The 21,690-nt window shown below is 42.1% G+C and overlaps 1 protein-coding gene, 1 long non-coding RNA gene and 1 pseudogene across 2 annotated transcripts in view; 1 reads left to right on the top strand and 2 right to left on the bottom strand.

The window, feature by feature from the left end:
- Positions 1–12,131: 12,131 nt before the first annotated feature.
- Positions 12,132–13,158, bottom strand: LOC105853596 (annotated as a pseudogene).
- Positions 13,159–13,589: 431 nt separating this feature from the next.
- Positions 13,590–16,257, bottom strand: LOC105853597. Its single transcript, XR_001145422.1, has 3 exons — positions 16,077–16,257; positions 15,108–15,162; positions 13,590–14,283 (listed from the first exon to the last, which is right to left on the bottom strand). It is a non-coding gene; the product is annotated as an uncharacterized LOC105853597 (long non-coding RNA).
- Positions 16,258–16,696: 439 nt separating this feature from the next.
- The window catches only part of ARID4A (AT rich interactive domain 4A (RBP1-like)), a 60,068-nt gene continuing 55,074 nt past the window's right edge, over positions 16,697–21,690 (top strand). Inside the window, exons 1-3 of the mRNA XM_004682089.2 lie at positions 16,697–16,820; positions 17,907–17,957; positions 19,614–19,724. Coding sequence (XP_004682146.1) covers positions 17,952–17,957; positions 19,614–19,724 — 117 coding nt within the window. The 5' untranslated portion in view covers positions 16,697–16,820; positions 17,907–17,951. The remainder of the gene's footprint in view (positions 16,821–17,906; positions 17,958–19,613; positions 19,725–21,690) is intronic.

Raw genomic sequence — 21,690 nt, 5'->3', positions numbered from 1 at the left:
GGTCAGGAGAGGTCTGCCTCACCATGTGGTCACCTCTGGGGCTGGGGCTCAAACTGGCACTGAAGTGGCTGCAGCTCGCTTGCAGTGCTAAGTGCCAACCCCATTGTGCAACCAAGAAGGGCCCCAGATTTCTGCATTTTTAACAAATATATGACAGTATGAATACAACACTACAGTTTGAAATCATCTGTGCTCAGGGTATTGAGAAGACATGAAAACAGAAATTGGTTACTTAAAGGGTTCATGATAAAGAAATTTCTATTACAAAGCAAAGTGGAGATGACATTTATAAATGATGTTAAGGAAATTTTATTTCCGTCAGTTTAAGAAGTATATGCCATAGAAATGGTTATACATACCTAGATGATGAAATATCTGGCAAAAACTTTCCAGTAGATGGTTTCAAATACCTTATTTAGCATCAGCTTTCAGAACATTTTCAACATGAGCGGACATTAGTTGGAGTCTTTAGGGAGAAAAATAGCCTAATTATGCACGGGTTAAATAACATCTTTCACATTTTATTGACAAGTCAAGAAAGAGTAAAAAAGTCTGGCTTAAGGCAAGCCAGGTTATTTTGGTAAAAGACAATTTTAGAAAGGCTTATTAGTTCTGCCACAGCAAGAGAACTTTAACACAAGACTCCCATACCAGTGAGATGAAGAGATTCAGGGTTTCTTTTGAAAGTGTGTTTTACACTGATATGTTTTCTCAGAAGTTTATTTCATAGGATTAAAAATGTGACATATAACTGTTATATTTACTATTTTCATTGCAAGAGAGTTAAAATCATTTCACTGCTACTTTTGCACCCCTAGATATTTAATACTCTAGTCACCTTTTACCTGTCTACTGAAAAATGAAGCAAATATAGCTGAATGCAGTCGCATATTTCTAGAGAAAATGCAAGAAATGAACATATACTCTTACTTCAGATAATATGATGATTCATTCATAAACTGAAATGTTTTACATGGAAAGCTTAAAAGCAGGCCACAAAGATGGCAAGCCATACAATTGTTTCTGACAATGAAGATTTCTCTTCCTTCCTGGCTGGCAACTCTCTTTGGTGATATAAAGCCAAAATTAAGCTTTCTGACAAATAACTTCATGCACAGACATAGCAGCCATTTAGTTTTTCCTCATCTACATAGCTGGACAGCTTCCAAACAGTTTCAGCAGAGAAGCTTTAAACATGAAACTCAGCTCATCTACTCTAAAGCTACTCTCTTCCCTAAAAGGAAATCTGACAAAACAGGAAGCTCTTGGCGGCATAGAAAAGCAAGTTTTGTGGCTTTAATAATTACTAGTTAACAGACTAGTTTTTCGTGACTGTGTAATAAAATACAGAACTTCAATTTGTAAGAAAAAGCAAAAATGTGTCTTGGTTACCAAGGTTCCCTTGCAAATTTAAAGACTTTAAAGACATTTTCATGTGATACATGGAGAAATTAGAAACAGGAAGATGGCTTTTAAAAAAATGTGTAAATGGTTCTTCATATAAAACCTCTCCTTTTTCGTCTTGTCTGACCGAGATCTAAGTCCCCAAAATTATACAAACATTGGAAGCAGTTTGATTGCACACAAAGATTAAGAAACAAAGATTTAAAAGAAAAAAAAGTTCTGGTTTGGTTTGAGAGGACCACTTAAGGCTTTTGTTTGTTTATGCTTACCAAGGGACTTGAGGTAACCCTAAATTCAAATGTAAATATATTTCCCTAAGTGGGCCATCAGGATTAGAAGACTGAAAAACATAATACCAACAAACCATAAGCCTTCTCCCATTGCTCTTACTATCCCAATTTCATTGCTGGTATAACAACTAGAAGTATTTTCAAATAAGAATTTAAGATTTATTTATTTATACATACAGAACTGTATGTATGTATATATCTTAAGGTTATAATGGTATAATCCAGTAAACAAACTACCAAATAGATGTAAAAACATTTTTATCTAGTCTATTCCTCCCTATGTCCATAAAAGTATATTGAGGCATGAAGTCAATTTTCGTGTCAAGACATTTTTTTTAATAAATTATAGGAGAAAATACCAGAGTACACTGTAATTTCATTTGCTACGTGTGGACAACATACACATATATGAAACAGAAGTTTCACTACAATGAAATTAACAGCTATCTGGTTTAAGTGTTTAAGTTACTCTCTTAAATCTTTAGTCAATGAAAGCAATTAGAATACTTGCTAAATAAAATAAAGTAAAATGAGAAAGAAAGGACATTAAAACTTCTTGTCAGAATCACCCTGTGCAATAGGAATAACAGCAACTTTCTTAAGTGCTAAAATAATCAAGTCAACGCAATGTCTGATACATCTGATTTTGAGGAGGTGTTAATTATTAGTTAACCTTTCAGGGATAGATATTAGAAGTATGAATAGAAATTCCTATTTTAAAAATTATGGTCCAGGACTGGAATTCTAAATATTAAGAATTGTAAACACCTAGTGCAAAACTCCTAAAATTCTAAAAGTAAACATTCACACAGAGTAACTGATTCCAGATCACAATTGAAGAAGACAGGCTTATAATTACAATACAGAATAGTTGGTTTTTAATTTCAGTGTTTATTAGGACACCTATACAATTCAATCCTACTGAACTACTTTAATAATCCTGAGAACTTCTGAGCAAAGGAATACAAAAGCTGCTGCTTTAACTATGAATACTTGCTATGAGCCTGGTATTTTAACTATTTCCCAACCTTCCTAACTCTAGAGGCCAGGACTATCAATAAATATAGCAGTCAAAGATCAATAAATGTCCTCAAGAAATTCCACTCAGTTCCTATTCTTAGACTACTAGTCGCCTTTTGGTATTCTGATAAAGAAAAAAAAAATGTTCCTACAGAGTGAGATTATGAGTTCAATAACTGAGTCAGCTGTTTTATTCTGTTATAGGCACCATACATACCTTTTAGTCCTGGCCAAACTTTTCACACATTAGACTAGGTTATGAGGAAGATTTGTGCTCAGGCAAATCTATGAAAAATCAGTAATGGTCAGAAAAACAATCAATCCCTCAAGTGGTTAGTCTTTAAAATAAACAAAAACAAGAAAATGTTCTAGTGAAAATTTTTGACCTGTGGACAATGACATAGTGCTCTACTCCCTACGTATTATTCTTGAATCTTACCCAAACCCTAAAAACCTCAAGTGATCATAATTTTAAGTAAATGATCAGGCAAGATGTTCTTTGAGTACAAACACTGATAAAGTATATTTTTGCTGCATGTATCTGGCCATTAATTGTCACCTTTTAGCTTGCTATAACTTTCATTCCACAAATGAAAGCCTAGTAAGTGCCAAGGTCTGTGACAAGTTTGTTGCAATCTGCACAGGTCGTAAGGTACAATCTCAGTCTATAATGTGATAGAATAAAAAGCCAAAATGTAATATAGAAAGTGGTAGTAATCATGAAAAAGGAAAGATAAAATTTATATGGACAAATTACCTATAGTTTAAATACAAAGGAAAACTTTCTATAAATAAAGTAGTATCTGAACATGGGTGGCAAGAGGGTAATGTTCAGATGGCGATTGAAGTATTACTAAAAACTCAAAAATGGGAAAATACATAAGCTTCTACAGGGCAACCATGCTAGTTTAGTGCGATTGTAGCAGATGCAAGGGAGGAAAAGGTAAGTTTAGAAAGCTTATTAATATGAACTTCTGGAGAGTTTTGAATTGGTGGCAAAGAGTCTAGGAGTTTAGAAGCTTTTACTTCTGTATCTAAATAATATATTTTAAAGTTCTCTACTGTAGTAAGCATTATACAAACTAACACTATGATCCAGTATCTGAGTGCTTCCTAAATATTTGGCCATTATTCTAAAGAAGCATAGAGGTAAAATACCTCTTAAATTCTAATATGCAGCTAAACCTAGAGCCAAAGACAAGGTGGCCCCACATAATTTCCCCAATGTAATCTTTAGTCATCATCTTCCAACTGGTTTAGTTATCCACTGTCCTAAACACAGCTTCTTTATGTAAATGCATTCTTGATATAACCTTTCATCCGACTAGAATCTTTTCTTCTAATTTTGTGTATTCTAATTCTCTATACTTGAAAAGCCTTCAATGACAACTAAATAGATTTTTGTTCTACATTAGAAAATTACCTTTTAGCAGTCAATTAGATCTAACTGTATACTGAATATTGACAAATCTAATCTTGTGAGTTAAGTTCATCAAAAGTTATCTAAACTGGATCTTCTTATTATGCTTTCTCTTTTATTGATAGTATGTTCCTTGAGCATTCTTGCCATGTAGGAACACCAGTAGGAAACCTGGAATACTTGACTTGAAACTTAAAATATACTGCCATTCTAGTTTAAATTGGGTAGGAGAGAAAAATATTATGACACCATGTGGAAATTAAATCAGTATTGACAGCTAACAGGGCAAAAGAACATAAAAGGACTGCAAAGGTTGCTTTAGTTACAAATAATCATATTATGTAATTTCCAAAAAACAAAAAACAAAATCATTAGGAAAGCAACTACATTCAACACAGCAATCTGTTCTACTTCTCCACAAACAAGACATAGCTTGTTAATGAGACAAATCCTAACAAGGGACAAATTCTAACATTTTTCAAAAAAATACATCTACCTACCTACTTACAGTATAATAGTGAGATGGACAATTCTGATTAGAACTGCACATAAGAAACAGAATATTTTTTTTTCAAAGTTTATTTTTACATCATTTTGCACATTTTTTTTTTCCATCTCGATTGTAATCCCCGCGGGTTTCCCATCACCAAATCACCCCTGTGCCACCACCATAGTCCTGTGCATTCCCCCCCCCCCGTTTTTTATCCCATTCCCCACTAAGAAACAGAATTTTTAACAAATAGTAAATCCAGGTTTTTAAAAACTGTAACTGTAGCACTTTAATTTAATTTTACCAAAATTAAGTTTAGAAAACAAAGACTTCTTTTAGTTTTCAGTATGCTATAGCCCATACACTCAAAACACTCTTTAAATTATTTCTTTTAAAAAACAAAAAAAAGGCTTCTAAACACTTACTGATCTGTGAGGTATTTTACCATGGCTTAAAAAAGTGATGTAAGTGTTCATAGTGTTTTGAGATCAAAAACTTACAAAACAACAACCAAATGAACAGGTAAATAAAGCAAGGATATTTTGAGAAGTCAGATTAAAATACCACCTGGGGATACACTACTTATGTAAACTCATGAACTCTTAACTAAATAAAACATTCAGCTTTTCAATACAGCTTTTCCTCACAGAAACATTAAATACTTGATAATTTTGATTTGAGTTCTATTAATTTGACTGAAACGGGTTAAAAAAACATTTCTATCACAATTTCTTTTCACTTATACTTAAACAGTTAAAGTATAATATCCTTAAATATCCATCAAGGAGGGGATTCCAAGGAGGGAAGAATCTTAGGGGTTCTCTAAGTGTACATTGTATTCAGCATTAAATTAAGTATTTGGAACGGTAAAGTGTGAACGTTCAGATGGTATCTGTGAAATATGAATTTCTTAGAAATACTGTCAATTACTGTTAGGTTATTTCACACTTCATATACAATAGGAAATACTTAACTTCTACCATCAGTTAGGGAGACATTAACAGTGATTAAAACCTTGATGCTGCTGTCAGAAATAGAGCCTCAAACCAAACTCAGGAGAGTCAAACAACTGCAAAGTATGTGTAATGAAGAGAGGCACAGCAAGGATCCTGTGAGGGTATCATGTGCACTAAGAAAATGCACATGTGACAAAAATCTAAAAGGAAAGCTACAGGGAAACAAAGTAGCTAAACACAACTTGCAGGGAAACCAAATAATCTCTAAATGTTGCTTTTGTGTAGCAAAATGTTTCACTTACAAATGTCTAGCTATTCTAGACGGAAAAATCAGTTCAACAGAATCACTGGAGATTCAAGAAAAATTATCAAATTTATTTTTCTGTGTGACTTAAAAAGATTGTGGTAGTTTTACTTCAATAAACAAACTTTGGAGAGAAAGTGAAAATAAAGCCAATGAAAAACCAGAAAAACTTCCTGATGGACAAGCACGGAGCACTGAAGTTTTAGCCACTGATGTCAATTCTCACACAAAATCTTTTACAAAACATATACAAGGGAATGTTTTGATACTGTTGTGCCCAGATTTTTAGGTCCCACAAACCACTAGTGTTGATCTGATGCAAAAGCAAGAGGGTCCTTTACTGCAAGATCAAGCCTGGGCTCAAGACTCCCACCCATGCAGCGGTGGTGTTTGTGAGCCCCCCAGCATCAGTTACAGAGTTTTTATTGAGGGTCTGGGGAATTCTCATCCTCCAACGAGGGCAATGGATGATATTTCCTTATGTTGACTTACAGTCCTCAGGTTGGCTGAGGGAACCACCTTATGGTGTTGGTTCTTGATTAGTCAGAGCTGGGTGGCCTGACTTGCATGAACTGCCTCCTGAAACTTAGGCCTGGTATGGGTCTATCCTGGCATGCCTTATGTTTCTTCATTCCCCACCCTTGACTAGTTCCTGGAGGATGGAGGTTGAGTTCAATGAATAATATTGGGACCCGTTGTTCTACAAAAGCCACCAGTCGATTAAGAATACAAGAGTATTGAGTCAGTAATAGCTGGAGGAGAATGAGAGGTCCCACTAGAACAGAGAGGAGTGTGGTGAGCCACGGGGACCAACTGAAGAGCTGTTCGTATCTACCACCCAGGAGCCTGTTCCCGTTCTCTAAGGCGCCTGTGTAGCACAACCAAGGAGTTCTGGATGACACCAGAGAGATTCATGTAGAAGCAAAAATCCTCACCAAGGGCCACGCACAGGCCCCCTTGCTGTAATTAAAAGGTCAAACTCATCACGATTTTGTGGTGTCACTTCTGCTTGGGCGTTTAGTGACTCTTCCAATTGGGAAATAGACTGTCCTAAATTTTTGAGTTCGGCATTTATTGTTGCCTGAAGGGCCCAGAAATTTTTACCCTGTAGGATGAGTGCCGAGGTACCCACGCCCGTGACCCCAGTAATTCCCAGACCTACAAGAGACAACAAGACAGCTGCAGCCCTGATGTCCCTTCATTGTCTGGGGGAAGGTAAGGCAAAAGGCTAATTCCATCTGGGTCTTTTCATAGTATGTTATTTTGGGAAACTCCTGCCAGTGTTTAGAATGGTGCCATGAAGGCAAGGAGTCAGTCCAGTGGAACAAGCCCACCAGCCCAATGTGGCAGAGTAGTATGAGTCACTGGAGACAGAAATGGTCTCGTTACATAACCCTGCTGGGGGTGTGATGCTCGGTGAAAAGGCTCAGGTTCCCGTCCCCTTAACCTGCTGCAAGGAGACCTTGCCTTGTTGTCTCCATGGGCAATCTTTGCACTCTACTTAGGAGTAACTGCTACTGATGGCTACACCATTATAGAAAAGGGGCTGTGCGCTCATACAGAGCCAGCAACCCTCCGTCAAATAGGATTTAGAAGTGTTTAAAACTTCAAAGGTTGAGGTGAGCACCTGCCAAATGGCTGCCATTGGGAAATAGGGGTCTGAGTTATTGATGTGTCAATGTTGGGCCTGAAGGGGCCAGTCCAGTAGGACCCAGGATGGTCCCAGTCACACAAGTTGGAGTTTTTGTGGTGATTAGCGGCCTGGGTTTTGGCACTAAGACTGGGCTGGGTCCTATTCCTGTGGATAGGGATGGAGTAAGGGCTTCCTTTTTTTTTTTAAAAAAGATTTATTTATTTATTCATATAGAACTGGGGTACAGGCCAGAGATGCGGAGGGTGAGAGGATTCACCAGAGACAGAGTGGGGAGCAGAACAGGCAGATCGACAAAGTACACTGCTGAGGGGAACAGTGGGCGGGTCAGGAGAGGTCTGCCTCGCCATGTGGACTCCTCAGGGGCAGGCGGGAATTGAACTCATGAGGAAGTGGCTTAAGCTTCGTAGTGCAGTGCTTTAACCCGCTGTGCCACCAGGGAGGGCCCCAAGGGCTTCCTTTTTTAGACGGAGAGAGAAGAGTTCTCCCGGGTGACCAACACTGTTTAGCCTGATGCCCCAAGTCTTGTCAATTTCCCAAGTTCTATCAGCCCTACCTGCTGCAGTGAACTGTAATTTTAAGGGATTACAGCCAGACCTGGGACAAGTCCTATACCTGCGTCCCCTATAGATCACATCTGGTGTGTCATTGCGGACAAGGGTAATAAGGTCATTTTTAACGGGAATGTCCCAGTAGGTATCACCTGTGCTCACGCAGCTCCATGACTTACAATAGTAGTCAGCCACCCCTCCACATAGAGATTTCCAGTCCCTGTTACTTCCTATGGACGACCTCCCCGGGCAGACGTAATAATAACTATGCCGTAAACCCCAGTGGCTTTTGCTCTGGAACAGGGCTCGGAGGTCAAACCCAAGGTCAGGGAACCAGGTGTACAATGGGGCGATGCGGGACACCTGGGCAAGGGTTTTACCAGATCTGTCAAGAAGCTGCCAAGTGAGGTTAAAGGGCTGGTAGGGGTTGGCACTTATGTGGTAGGGGACCCACCCATATAGTAGGGCCCATATTAAGAACATGGTCTTAGCTTTTTGCCCTGGAAGGCTGGTCTGGTGGGGGACTGGAAGGCGGTGTAGGACAAGCAGCTGGGTCGGAGGCCATAAAGCGGTGAGGGAATCGTAGGGTTATCTTGAAAGGGTTGTCATGGTGGTAATCAACGGTCCACTGTCGTGCCTGGTGGTCGATGACAGGATTGCGTAAGCATTCATTGGTGGCCCATCAGACACACGGATGGTGCACCCAGGAAGCAATGCCGTCTACTTTTAAGTGCAGTTGGTGTGGTCAAGATGACAACGAAGGGTCCCTTCCAACGTGGCTCCAAAGTGCCCACTTAATGTCTGCGGACATCCACCAGGTCCCCTGCCTCAAATGTGTGTGGGTTGGTGGGGCTCTTCCTTCATAAAGAGCACAAAGTCTTGGCCAAATGTCTTGGTGTGCTCACTGCAATGCTGCAACAGTAAGGAAAAGGTCACGATTAGTGAATCCTGACATACAATCAGTGTACCTGGAGGGAGTAACAGAAGAGACCCCAAACATGATTTCAAAGGGTGAGAGATTTAGTGTACAGGCAGTGTTGAGTGCCTGAAATAACGCATAGGAAAGGAGGGCCACCCAGTCCACGCCAGTGTCCCTGGTCAATTTAGTAAGGATCTCTTTTCAAGTTCTATTCATTCTTTCCATCTGACCTGAGCTCTGGGGGTCAGTAAGCACAGTGCAATTTCCAATTTGCCCCAGTAAGTTTGGTTATGCCCTGTTACCCGCAACACGAATGCCGGTCCATTGTCCAAGCCAATGAGAATGGGAAAACCATGCCTGGGGATGATGTCTTCAAGAAGTTTTTTTGCTACGATTTGTGCAGTTTCTCTTTTTGTTGGAAACGCCTCTGTCCAACCTGAAAAGGTGTCTACTAAAACCAACAGATACTTACATCCATATTTGCCAGGTTTTACCTCTGTGAAATCTACCTCCCAGTGTGTCCCCGGGCGAAGACCCCGGACCCTAATACCTGCTCCCCCAAGACAGTGAGGGTCATTGGTCAGTTGACAGACTTTGCACTCAGCAACTAGGTTCTTAATCCTGAGGTGCCCGCAACATGATCTCTGGCATTTTCCACGTCCCCAAATGAGTAGTTTTGTGAATTTTGGTGAGGATTTCCGGGCCTAAACTTGCCGGTAATGTGGGCTCTGCTTCCACTGTATACCACCAGTCATTGAAAAAATAAATAGGAAATACGCCACTGTAAGCGAGGTGATCCAATCAACATTTTCCAAGGAATATTCAGGCTGTTTTGGCAGCTGTGCCCCTCCCCCCCCCAGATCGGGACCGAGGGGGGTCACCTCTTTAGCAGTATGGTCAGCAAGGTTGTTGCCCAGGGCCTCTGGAGTGTTGGTTTTTTGATGTCCAGGGCAATGAACAATGGCCAATTTAGAAGGCTGCCAGGTGGCTGAAAGAAGAGCCAAGAGCTATTTTTTTTAAAAAAGATTTTATTTATTCATACAGAACTGGGGTACAGGCCAGAGGTACAGACAGGGGAGGTAGAGGAGGATTCACCAGAGACAGAGTGGGGAGCAGAACAGGCTGACTGATGAAGTACACTGCTGAGGGGAGCAGTGGACAGGTCAGCAGAGGTCTGCTGCACCATGTGGATCACCTCCGGGTGGGTATCGAACTCATGTACAAGTGGTTTTACTTTCTTAGTGCTGTGCTTTAATCTGCTGTGCCACCAGGGAGGGCCCTCCTCTTTATTTTTGATAGCTTTACCTTCTGAAGTCAGAAGTCCTCTTTCCCTAAAAATAGCTTCATGGACATGGGCAGTAGCAAATGCGTACCGGCTGTCAGCGTACAGTCAAAACACCTGCCCGCGACCAGTTGTAGGGCCTTTGTCAAGGCCACCAACTCTGCCTTTGGGCTGAGGTTCCGACTGGTAGGGCTTCTGCCCAGATGACTCCGTCAATTGACGGAGTTTACCACCGCTCCGCGTACCTTAACCCATTCTGGACGAAGCTGCTGCTCAGTATACCATCCCTCATCGGCCTCCTAAAGAGGTGGGTCCTGCAGGTCCGCACGGGTTCTATGGAGCTGCACGAGAACTTCCATGGAATTGTGGATCAGGGCATCCAGGTCAGGGGTTGGTAGCAGGGTGGCAGGATTAAGGTGGCAGGATTGAAGATGGCTCTTTCCGGGTTGAGGAGGCGGCTCTGGTAGTGGGTTAGCTAGGCACTGATGAGCCATCGGTCGGGTACTTGTTTAAGCAGCCCCTGTATAGTGTGAGGGGTAGTGACATAAGAGTCTGGCCCAGAGTAATTTTATTTGCGTCCTTTACCGTCACGGCTATGGCAACAATGACACGCAAGCAAGGAGCCATCCGGCCAAGACAGGATTTAGCTTTGTGGATAGGTATGTCACTGGCCTTTTCCATGGGCCTAGGTACTGGGGCAGCACCCCTTTTGCAAACCCATTGTGTTCATCTATGTAAAGCTGAAAGGGCTTGGTAGTATTGGGCGGCGAGGAGTGCTGCTTTTATGGCTGAAAACGAGAATTTCATCTCTGGGGTCCACTGAAAAGCTGAACCTTCCTTGGTGGCTGTATACAGGGGCTTGGCTAGCTCTGCAAAACCAGAAATCCAGAGCTGGCAAAAGCCTGCCGATCCCAAGAACTCATGGACCTGGCACTGATTTTGGGGCCTAGGGATCTGCATGTGGCTTTCTGGGCTTCTGTTAGCCATCTCCAGGAGGTCCTGAACCGGCCAGTAGTCCTTTAAATGGGGTTTCTGAATGGGCAGGAGTGGGGTATTCCAAGCATAGTGACAGGGTCGCAGGATTCCTTGATCTAAAAGTCTCTGGATGTAGGAGATAATGCCTTGCCTGACTTCTAGAGGCCTCGGATACTGGCGGACCGGGACCGGTTCGGCCTATGCCTTAAGTTCAACTATTACCGTTGGCCTATGTGCAGCCAGGCCTATCCCACCAGTCTCTGCCCATGCTGTTGGGACCAGGCTAAGCCAGAAAGTTTAAGTCAGGGGTAGTAAATGTCACAGCGAGTTGGTGGAGAAATATTCATCCAGCAATGCAACAGTCAGAACGTGCAGAGGCTGCTTCTTTGAGTCAGAGACCACTGTCCCTTTGGGGGTGAAAATGATCTGGCTTAGTTAAGAGGTCTCGACTGAGGAGGGGATAGAGGCATTCTAGGATGACCATGAACGAGTGGGTTACCTGGCCCATGCCAAGGTCCACTGTTCTTAAAGTAGTCCATGGGTATTAGTCATGACAGTTGCCCCTGAAACCCAGGAAGTTTTAGAAGAAAGCTTACTGTGGGGGTGACGCAGAATCGAATGATGTACGCTGGTATCAACTAGAAAGTCTACTGGAGACTCCTCCACCTTGAGGATTACCCTGGACTCGGAGAGGGGAGCCAAGCCCCAACCTCCCTAGTCGCTGTCTCCAGTATTTGCCAACAAGACCTGGCGCGTGGGGGAACCCAAACGGCTCGTCTGTTTAACCTTGTAAGGACAACCCCTGGCCAATGTCCAAATCTTTTGCAATACACACACTGATCTTTCAGTAGGTAGCTGCGGCTACCATCTCTGCTGGCTCCCTGAGTCAGAGATTGAAGCTGGCGTTATTTTTCTACTGGGGAGCCTGCGGTGGCAGCTAGCAAAATTCTGGCCATATCCTGATGCATCGGGCGTCATCGACCACCCGAATTTTTCTATCTTCATTCTGATGCAACTTTCTCACTGTTCAGGTGTTTCCCTGTTATTATAGGTCTGGCATGGATTTTTCACCCAGATAGTCTATTTTCTGCAAATTTTCCCGAATGTCGGGCACAGCCTCATTGATAAACTCCGTAATGACCGCTGCCCTATTTTCAGACTGTCCTGGATCCATGGGGGTATATTGTCTAAAAGCTTACATTAATTGCTCTAAGAAGGCAGCTGGGCTTTCAGTGGCTTCATGTTGCACATCCCCTACCTTGGCCAAATTAGTCGGCTTGCGAGCAGCCGCTCTGAGACCTCCCATGAGAGTCTGGCAATAGACCTGGAGGCGCTCCTTACATTCAGCCTGGCTGTAATCCCAAGTGGGGTGGTTGAGAGGAAAGATGAGATCTATGACAGCCTGGTTGGCTGTCCGATGTCCCCTAGAACTGTCGGGCTTCAGACAGGATTCTTTCCCTTTCTTCAATCGTGAAAAGGACCTGTATGAGTTGCTGACAATCATCCCATGTGGGTTGATGAGTGAAAAGAACAGTATCTAGAAGATCAATAAGGTCCTTGGGTTGTGAGAAAACCTACTGTTTTGTGCCCACCAATTAGAGATCACTGGTAGCGAAAGGCCAGTAATGCAGGGGCTGACTGCTGTCCTCATCTTCAGAACCTGCCACCCTGAGGGGTAATACAGTAGAATCAGGGTTAACAGGAGAGGGAGATCTGGCCACACGGTTCAAATGGGTGCCAGCAGCTGACCCTTGTCCCCGTAAATCCGATTGGGCTTTTCCCATCAGTGGCGAGGCTGTCACATGTGCCAGAACCGAGGAAGGTTGGTACAGAGGGGGGAAGATGTCATCCCTTCCCCCCCCAGTGCCATTCTGCAGGACAGGGGCTGTGGGTCTCTGCCCAGTCAGACATACAGAGAGGATGGGTTTAGGGGATAGTAAGAGTAAGAAGGGTCTTAGCCAGCCTGGAGGGTCTTTGATGAGGTCCTGCCAAACTAAGATGTAGGGAATTTGGTCCAGGTGTCCGTGTCGGTCAGCCTGGAAAACAACCTGTTTAACAGCACTAATGGTGGTTAAGTCAAAAGTTCCCTCCAGAGGCCATCCAACTAAAAAGGATGGCCACTCTATGGAGCACAAAGAGGTTAATTAGTCTTTTTGACATCTACACTTAACTCTACATTTAACAACCTTGAAATTTTTAGTCAAGATGACAGAGGAGTCGTCATTGTCTGTCCCATGTTGTTTCTGTTGGGCCAGCCAACACCAAAAAAAAAGAACAATAGACACTGACACAAACAGACAGAAACAAAAGACAAAAATTTTCTCTGGAGTTCCACAAAAGATGAATCTAAGGCACTATTCTGACATTTATCAATCAGTGTCGATAAAGAAATCTACTTCTGGGCAGTCCCGAACATCTTCTGTAACCCCCGGTTGGCAGCCTACCAACGCATCAGCCTACGCCTCCTGCTGACCCACTATGCAGAGAAACGGTACCATATTCAGAGAGGAACACACTTATCGAGGAACAGAAGAAGGGAAAAGAAACCCTCCAAATCGGATAATCTGGGACTTGAGGGATCCTAGATGAGCCCCCAAATGTTGTGCCCAGATATTCAGGTCCCACAAACCAGAGTATCGATGCGATGCAAAAACATGAGGGTCCTTTATTGCAAGCTTTAGCCTGGGCTCAAGACTCCTACCTTCACAGCGGTAGTGGTAGGGAGTCCCGAGCATCAGTTACACAGAGTTTTTATTGAGGGTCTGGGGAATTCTCATCCTCCAACGAGGGGAGTGGATGATATTTCTTCATGTCGATGTACAGTCCTCAGGTTGGCTGAGGGAATCACCTTATGGTGGGCTACAGCACCCAGATTGGCTGAAGGAATCACTTTATGGTGTTGGTTCTTGATTAGTCAGAGCTGGGTGGCCTGACTTGCAGGAACTGCCTCCTGAAACTTAGGCCTGGTCTGGGTCTAAAGCCTGTAATGATGGGCCTTATGTTTCTTCAGATACATTCTTACTATTGCAGGAAAATGGAAAGAGCAAGATATACATACATATATATTAAATGGAACATGTACCCACGTACCATGGACATTATGCAGTCATAAGCCATGAAAAGTGCTTGTATGTTTTCCATAAAGAAAAAAATGAGGGACAAAAATGAACACAATTAGAATGATTTTTTTTTTTGGTAAAACGAAGCCAATGCATAAAAGAAACTCATCTATATAATATGTAAGTACAATATAATCTGTAATTATCTCTTGGTAGAGAGGACACAAGAGATTTTTCTTTCAGCTTTTTATTGATTTCCAAATGCCCACTGCATGCGTTATTTGAATCAGATAAAAACACCTTGAACATTATTTGAATCAGATAAAAACACCTTGAAGTCAAGTAGTGGAATTTGGGTGATTATCCCCTGGAAATTTCAGCAACATTGCATTGTTTTATAATTTTCTAAATAATAAAAAAAAAAAGCTTTACTTCTAAATTTTTATAACCAGTATATTTTCTATGTGCCAAATTTTTTTACAGGGAGAAAAAGCTGTGGAAATGTTCACGTTATTTCATAACAAAAATATGAAGTACAAAAAATTCTATTGGTGGGAAACACATGAATGCACAACTTCATTGGGATGTCTTAATTACCAGATTTCATTTTAAAATATCACACAAGGAAGCTAACTATACATTCACTTAAACACTTGATCCAACAAAACATCTTTTGACTACCAGTCTCTCATTCTCCTATTTATTGTTCTACTTGAATTACAAGTTAATAAGAAACGTCTGCAGGTATTCTCAATTCTGAAGATTGTTACAAAAAGTAGAACTCACCTCAGGATTATTTTCAGATATCTGTCACGGATATATCCTGTTTTCTTCAGCAAAACTGTAATTAAAAAAAAAATCCACACAAAAGTTATTAAATCAAATAGGTTTAAAACAGACGTTGTATGAGATCAAATATCTATCACATGTATTTTAGTTTCTTAAAAAGCAATTTTGTGAAAAATCACTGATGAATAAAAACTTGATCTGGCTTTAGTTTAAGATGTTCTCACTGTTGAATAAATTTGAAGTGTTTTATAGACGATATTTTACACTTAGCTCAATCTTCAAGACAACGTGCCAATTACTACTACAGTCACCGCATTTCAAGTGCTGTTTCACTTAACAGAGAACAAGACTTTGCTGAAAGATGATCAAGGCTGCCCCGAACGAAAGTCCTTCGGGAGAGGTTCTTTAAACTAATTTCAGTCCTTTCAAATGTAGCATAAGCCTCGCGCAGTCCCACGCAGTCAGTTAAAGACAAAGTATCAATAGCAGCGCCAGCGCTGCCAACAGCAATTCCTCGGCACTCCGATACCCGGAGCACAGTCACGGGACAAGCACACGGAAATACTGCTCTCCACGCAGGATGTGCCCAAGAAGCTTGCCCTCCCGCCTTAATTAAGGAGGTGCCCACAGTCGGTAGCGCTAAACTAGGGAATGTGACAAGTTTCCGAAACACACTTCCAAACAGAAGAACATCTACTAGAAAAGGAGCAGAATCCAGAGCCTCTTACATCCTAGAGGCTCCCAAAGATGCCCAGCAGGAGACCTGCACTTCTCCTCCGCCCCTTCTCTCAGTCTCGGCGGGAGAGGAAGCCTCCCCCCTTTTCATCCCGCCCCTTAACTCCCCACCCCGCCGCGGGGAGAACTCACACCGCCATGGCTGCTAGGCGGCCCCTTCACTTCCGGTGTCGGTGCCGCTAGAGCTGCGCCATCCCCCAGTCAATCGGATGACCGTAACTTCCAACTGACCTTTTTGGTAGGTCCGCGATCCTTCCGACCTTCACCAGGTGCTGTCCTGGAGGGAACTGTGAATGGCTGCTGCGCCAAAGTGAATTCAGGGGACGAACAGTCGGCTCTTGCGCCACCAGAAACATAAAATGCGATAGAGCTGCGGCCACCGCTGCCTAGACAAAATGGCGCCGAGAAGCAGGCTTAGCGCAGGCGCCTTGGAAAGACCCTGCCCCGCCCCCGTGTAAGCGCTGGCCGCAGCTCCCTGTTCGGTTTCCATGGGACACTCGCCGCCAATCCTCGTGCCGAACTGCTCATCCTGACCCTTCAATTTACCAATCAGTGCTCAGTCGAGCACATCCGGAGTCGTTTCTACCAATCATTTCTCAGGACATGCTTACTCAATACCTCATTCTCCAGTAACGTTAGCCTTCGGAGACAGCCAATCATAAGTGGAAGCTGTCCTACCTGCTGTTTTTCTCACCAATCCGTGAAGTTTTAGAGCTACATCCAATGAGGACGGCAGGTAGCGAACTCCAATCCGATGCTCTTCGGCGTCATGAGCAGCCAATTGGAGTTCGTGTAGAAGCGAGTCTGCTCAACAGCTTGTTATTTGGTGGATTGTGGCAGTAAATCGGGCGAGTGGGGAACCGGGCGCAGGAACTGCCGCGGCGACCGGGAGTGGTGCTGCCCGGACGGGGGCCCACGGGGGTCAGTGGGGGCGCAGGACTCGGGAGCTGACAGCGCACACTTCACCCGCAGTTGGTAGGTGGAGGGAAGGAAAGTAGAGGATAGTGAATGGATGTAGCGGCAGTAGCAGCTGCTGCTGCTGCCCGGGGTCCCGGTGCAGTTGGAAGCCGTGGAGGTGGGAATGGGGGTGCTAGACGAGCGGCTCGGCGAGCGCAGGGGAAGGGGCAAGTCTTGGAGCAGCGGCAGCAACTGCAGGAACCGCCGCCGCAGCCGCCTCCTCGGTCGCTTCCCTAGGTTCCCCGGGAAAATGGCTGTGGTCGCGCCGCTAAGTTTGCTTCCGCGCGGCGAGGAACGGGCTGCTTTGGGGAGCCCGCCCCTAACTCCGTGGTGCGTTCTCCCCCGCGGAGTCTGTGGCAGTGCCCGAGGGGCAAGGGACTGGTACCTCTCTGGGCTGTACAAAAAGTTGAGGCGGGCGCGGGGAGGAGGCGGCGGCTGCCGCTGTGCGGCTCCCCTCCCCTCCCACACCCTGTCCGGGCCACCTCCCCTCCTCCTCTCCGCCCTACCAGCCCCCTCCCCCTCGCGGGTCTCCCCTCGCTCGCGCCTCCCGGCTGAAGGCCGCGGCCCCTGCCCCCTTGGGTGAAATCAGCTCTTCTTCCTGACATGGTGCAGAGCGGAGGAAGGAGAGCAATGGCGCCGTGACACTCCGCTGCCGCCACCGCGGGCCCGGGGCGGGCCGAGGGGGCCGAGCGGCGGAGGCGGGGTGCGGGCCGAAGTCGAGGTATCCGGGGGCCGGCTGAGCAGAGGCTTGGCGACCGCTCCTGTGGGGGACCTGGGGAGTCGCAAACGGCGCCCTGCGCGTTTCCGGAGCGATCTGTCCTGGGGCTCAGAGTTGAGCATTCCGGGTCAAAGTGGCGAACGAGGTGGGGGCGCGGTGGGCCGCTGGTGAACTCGGGCGGAGCGGGCTGCCCTTTGGCGCCCGTGGGGTTCTCGCCGCCGCCCCAGCTTCTGCGTGCTGGCTGTCCTCCGAGGGGATCTTATCCCTTCGTTAGTGAGGGTTCTGCCCCTCCCGGCTGGCGTTTGTTTACTTTCTTTGCCTGGGTCGCTCCCCTCTGTTGGCTGATTCTGTGCTTGTCTTTTCTCTCCTCATGGTTCTAACGACAGAGAAGAGAGCTCGTTGAGCTGGAACCCCACAGATCACCAGTAAAAATGAAGGTAAGTGGAGTCAACTGTGCTTTGAACCTCATGCCCTGGACACTGCTTGTCATGAGGCTGCTGCTGTGGAATGTCATTTTTTTTTTTTTTTTTTTTTGCTACTCAAAATTGATGACTGCCTAACCAGCGCTTTCTGCAAATAAGAATGTGTTGAGTGGATGAGAAATGAGTATTATATCTAAACGCAGTCAGTTTGGCTTCTTTCTAAAGCTGTTAGCACTCTGGAAACGCTGCCATAGCCTTTCCATTGTTGTCCATTGGGTTAGTATTTTTAAACACTTCCTGTGTTGGCAGTAACCTTTGCAGAAGTAAGGCTTTTGTTCTGTTTTGGTTCTTAGGGGATTTTTCGAATTTTTTTTTTCTGCCCCTGGGTCAATACGATTTTCTAATGAGAGTATGTAGATTGTTAAGGGAGAGAGGATTTTTTTCTAGAGATAAAAAGTGAAATTGTAGGGCTCAAATATCTGGAGAACTAAAAGTTACAGTTCAATTGTTATAGTATATAGTTTAAAGCGTGTTCTTAAGACAACTAATGTTGCAAACATATATAATGTTTAAAAGGAAAAGAATATAATGTATAGCATTTTGGACTGCTGTGATAATAAAGGTTTCAGGATAGATACTTATTTACCGAAAGTATCTATTTTCGATTTGCATTATTTGTAATTGCCCTCATTTTAAAAAGTACTTTGTTCCTGATTCACTTACTGTTTCACAGTATTAAACTTTCAAATATAGAATTTTCACAAATTTTCTCGTGCTTTCCTATCTTCTTCAAGTGACACACCTAATCTTTAATGTTACTTGGTAAAACTATTGAAAATAAAAGATTATTTCATACTTAAAATATATATCTCTAAGTGAATTTAACATTGTTGAATTGAGCTTGTGAAAATACACTTAACTTGAAAAATAGTAAAGTGACAGAATAAGATAACATTCATTAAAGTAAATTGAAGAATGAAATTTCTCACATCTCAGATGTATCATTCTAACCATGTATATTTTTACTGAGAGGTAAATTATTAAAGCCTACATTTTTTTTTATCAAGATTAGTTTGGTAAACTAGGTATAGCTCAAGGTCTTGAAACATCAGTTTGTATCTCTGTATTCATCAGCTGAATTTAGGTTTAGATCTTAAAAATGAAACTTTTGGCCTTTCCTAAAAGTGTTCACTTCATTTCTTATCTCTACAGCTGTCCTGTATCCAAAACATGTAGCTATTAATGAGCTAAATTAATAAATACTTATTATCAATGTTAATTTTAATAGCAATATTTTAAACAGAAAAGCAATTTTCAGGAGGTCATGAGTGAATGATATAGTTTTATGAGCTATTTAGTATGAATCTGCTTTTCTTGTTTTTCCTAAATTTTCATTTCTTAAATTGTATAATTGTTGAAGCATTTTGTATCTGGAGGAAAAAAATTACTGTATTTTCTTACTAGTACTTTCTAGTTGCAACTTAAAATATTTTATGTTTTGAGCGTGTCAGTATATAAAGAGTTGTTAATGTTTTCATTAGGAGTAATTTTCAATGTATCAATATATCATTAAGCAAACAATTTTAATCTTATTAAATACAGAATCTTTTAGTGACACTTATGGTTACTGAAAAATAGTAGTGACATTCACATATTTTGTTCTTTTCCTAGGCGGCTGATGAGCCTGCCTACCTGACAGTGGGAACTGATGTCAGTGCCAAGTACCGAGGTGCCTTCTGTGAGGCAAAAATTAAGACTGTAAAAAGGCTGGTAAAAGTAAAGGTAATTTTTTTTTTAAATGAACAGCTTTATTACTTCCAAGCTGAAGAAAGCTGGGGAGAGTGAGACTGCAAATCATCATTTTATTTATTGAATCTTTACTGATTAACCATTGCTTTGTGAAAGTAGTTATGTACATAACTATAATTGAAACACATTAAGAAATAAAAAGTGAAAATGAGAAATTATTCTAAAATGCTTTTTCAAAATACTGGCTCATTTAAAAAAATATTTTGCTTACTATATATAATTTGGATCTTACTGTTTTTAGTAACATGCTTATTTTGGCTGTAATCTGTTTTCTCCCCTTTTATAATACTTAGGTAGAGACAATTGCAGTTGATTGGAAAAAAACAACACTGGAAAATAAGTTTTCAAGACAATCTTCAAAAATGTCTTAAGAATTCTATTTTAAAGATGATTTTTCAATCAGAAAATGTTAACCATTATTCCTTCATGATATTTGGAAATACAGAAAATTACCAAATGATTAACACCTACCCATAGATTATCTCTCCAAAATACTATTGTTGATATTTTTGTGTTTACTTCTAATAAATGTCCTATATAAATGTTTTAAATCTTATATTAGAGAAACAGCTGTGCTTACTTTTAAAGTTTTAAGATTATAGAGTTAAATAATAAAGTTTATGAATGTCCTATTTGATATTGCTAAGATATTTGATGTGGCTGTTAGATTTTATGTTGTGCCTTTCATAATATTTTTATTTTTACTGGATCGTATTGTAATTGCAGTTTTGCAATTTGGTTTTCAGTAACATATCTCATCTTTTTCTACAAGAATTAAACACCATGAGCAGGGGAAATGTCTGTCTATACCCAGCACCTATAGTAATGTCTGCTACATAGTAGGCACCCAAAATATTTTGAATGAATAAATGAATTACAAATGTGATTCTCAAAGTATGGCCCAGACCAAAAGCATCAGTCTCACCTTATTTAAAATGCAATTCTTAGGCCCCCATCTCAACCTACTGAAACAAAAACTTGGGGGGTAGCACCCAGTGATTGCTTTTTAATAAGCTCTCCAAGTATTTCTAATGCTTGTTGAAATTTGAAAATCAAGGAACTAGAGACATGTAATTTGTTTGGAAAATAGATCTAGGATTAATACAAGTTCCTGTTTAAATTATAGTCTGCTGGTGAAACTTTCCTTCAAGTATTATTACTAGGATGTCAGAAACTTTTCAAGTATTATTAGGATGGCACTTGATATTTCTTTGTTTCATGTAGGTTTTTTAATTTTTTTTAAGGATTTATTTGTTTATGCATACAGAACTGGGGTATAGGCCAGAGGTGTGGGGGTAAGAGGCTTCACCAGAGACAGAATGGGGGCAGAACAGGCAGATTGACAAAGTACACTCTGAGGGGAGTAGTGGGCAAGGCAGGAGGTGTCTGTCACACCATGTGGGTCAGCTCCCTGGCCTAGTATTAAATATGCTGAAGTGGTTGCGGCTAGCTTCATTGTGCTGCGCTTTAACCTGTTGCACCTCCAGAGAGGACCCTTATATAGTTTTTTTAATGTCAGCTATGTAGAAAATGATTATGAAATGTTAGACTTATTTGAGAAAACATAATTGTTGTTGGTATTATTATGGCGCTCTCTCTCTCTATATATATATAGATACACTCACACACACACACATATTTTTAACTTAAAAATCAGTGTCATTATTTGGAGAGAGGTCTTAACATCAGATATATGTTACCTAGAATGTGAATTTTCTTACATACTTGCACAGTTACTCTATATATTTGGAAGGATTTATATGAAAAAGGTGCATTTATTTGTAATTGAATTGCATATTGTGCTTATTGTTGAAGTTAACTTAATAAAGGACCAGAAGAGTTCTGGTTTTGATATTTTACCTTGCATGTAGGTAGTAAAATTAAATACCTTTATTTTAATATACTTGGTGACAGAACCTTTTATAACTTGATAAAAAGC

The sequence above is a fragment of the Condylura cristata genome, unplaced genomic scaffold (assembly GCF_000260355.1).
Source record: "Condylura cristata isolate star-nosed mole 26May11 unplaced genomic scaffold, ConCri1.0 scaffold00013, whole genome shotgun sequence".
Classification (NCBI taxonomy): Eukaryota; Metazoa; Chordata; class Mammalia; order Eulipotyphla; family Talpidae; genus Condylura; species Condylura cristata.
Note: the sequence above shows the minus strand (reverse complement) of the source record. Positions and strands in the feature narration are given on the sequence as shown.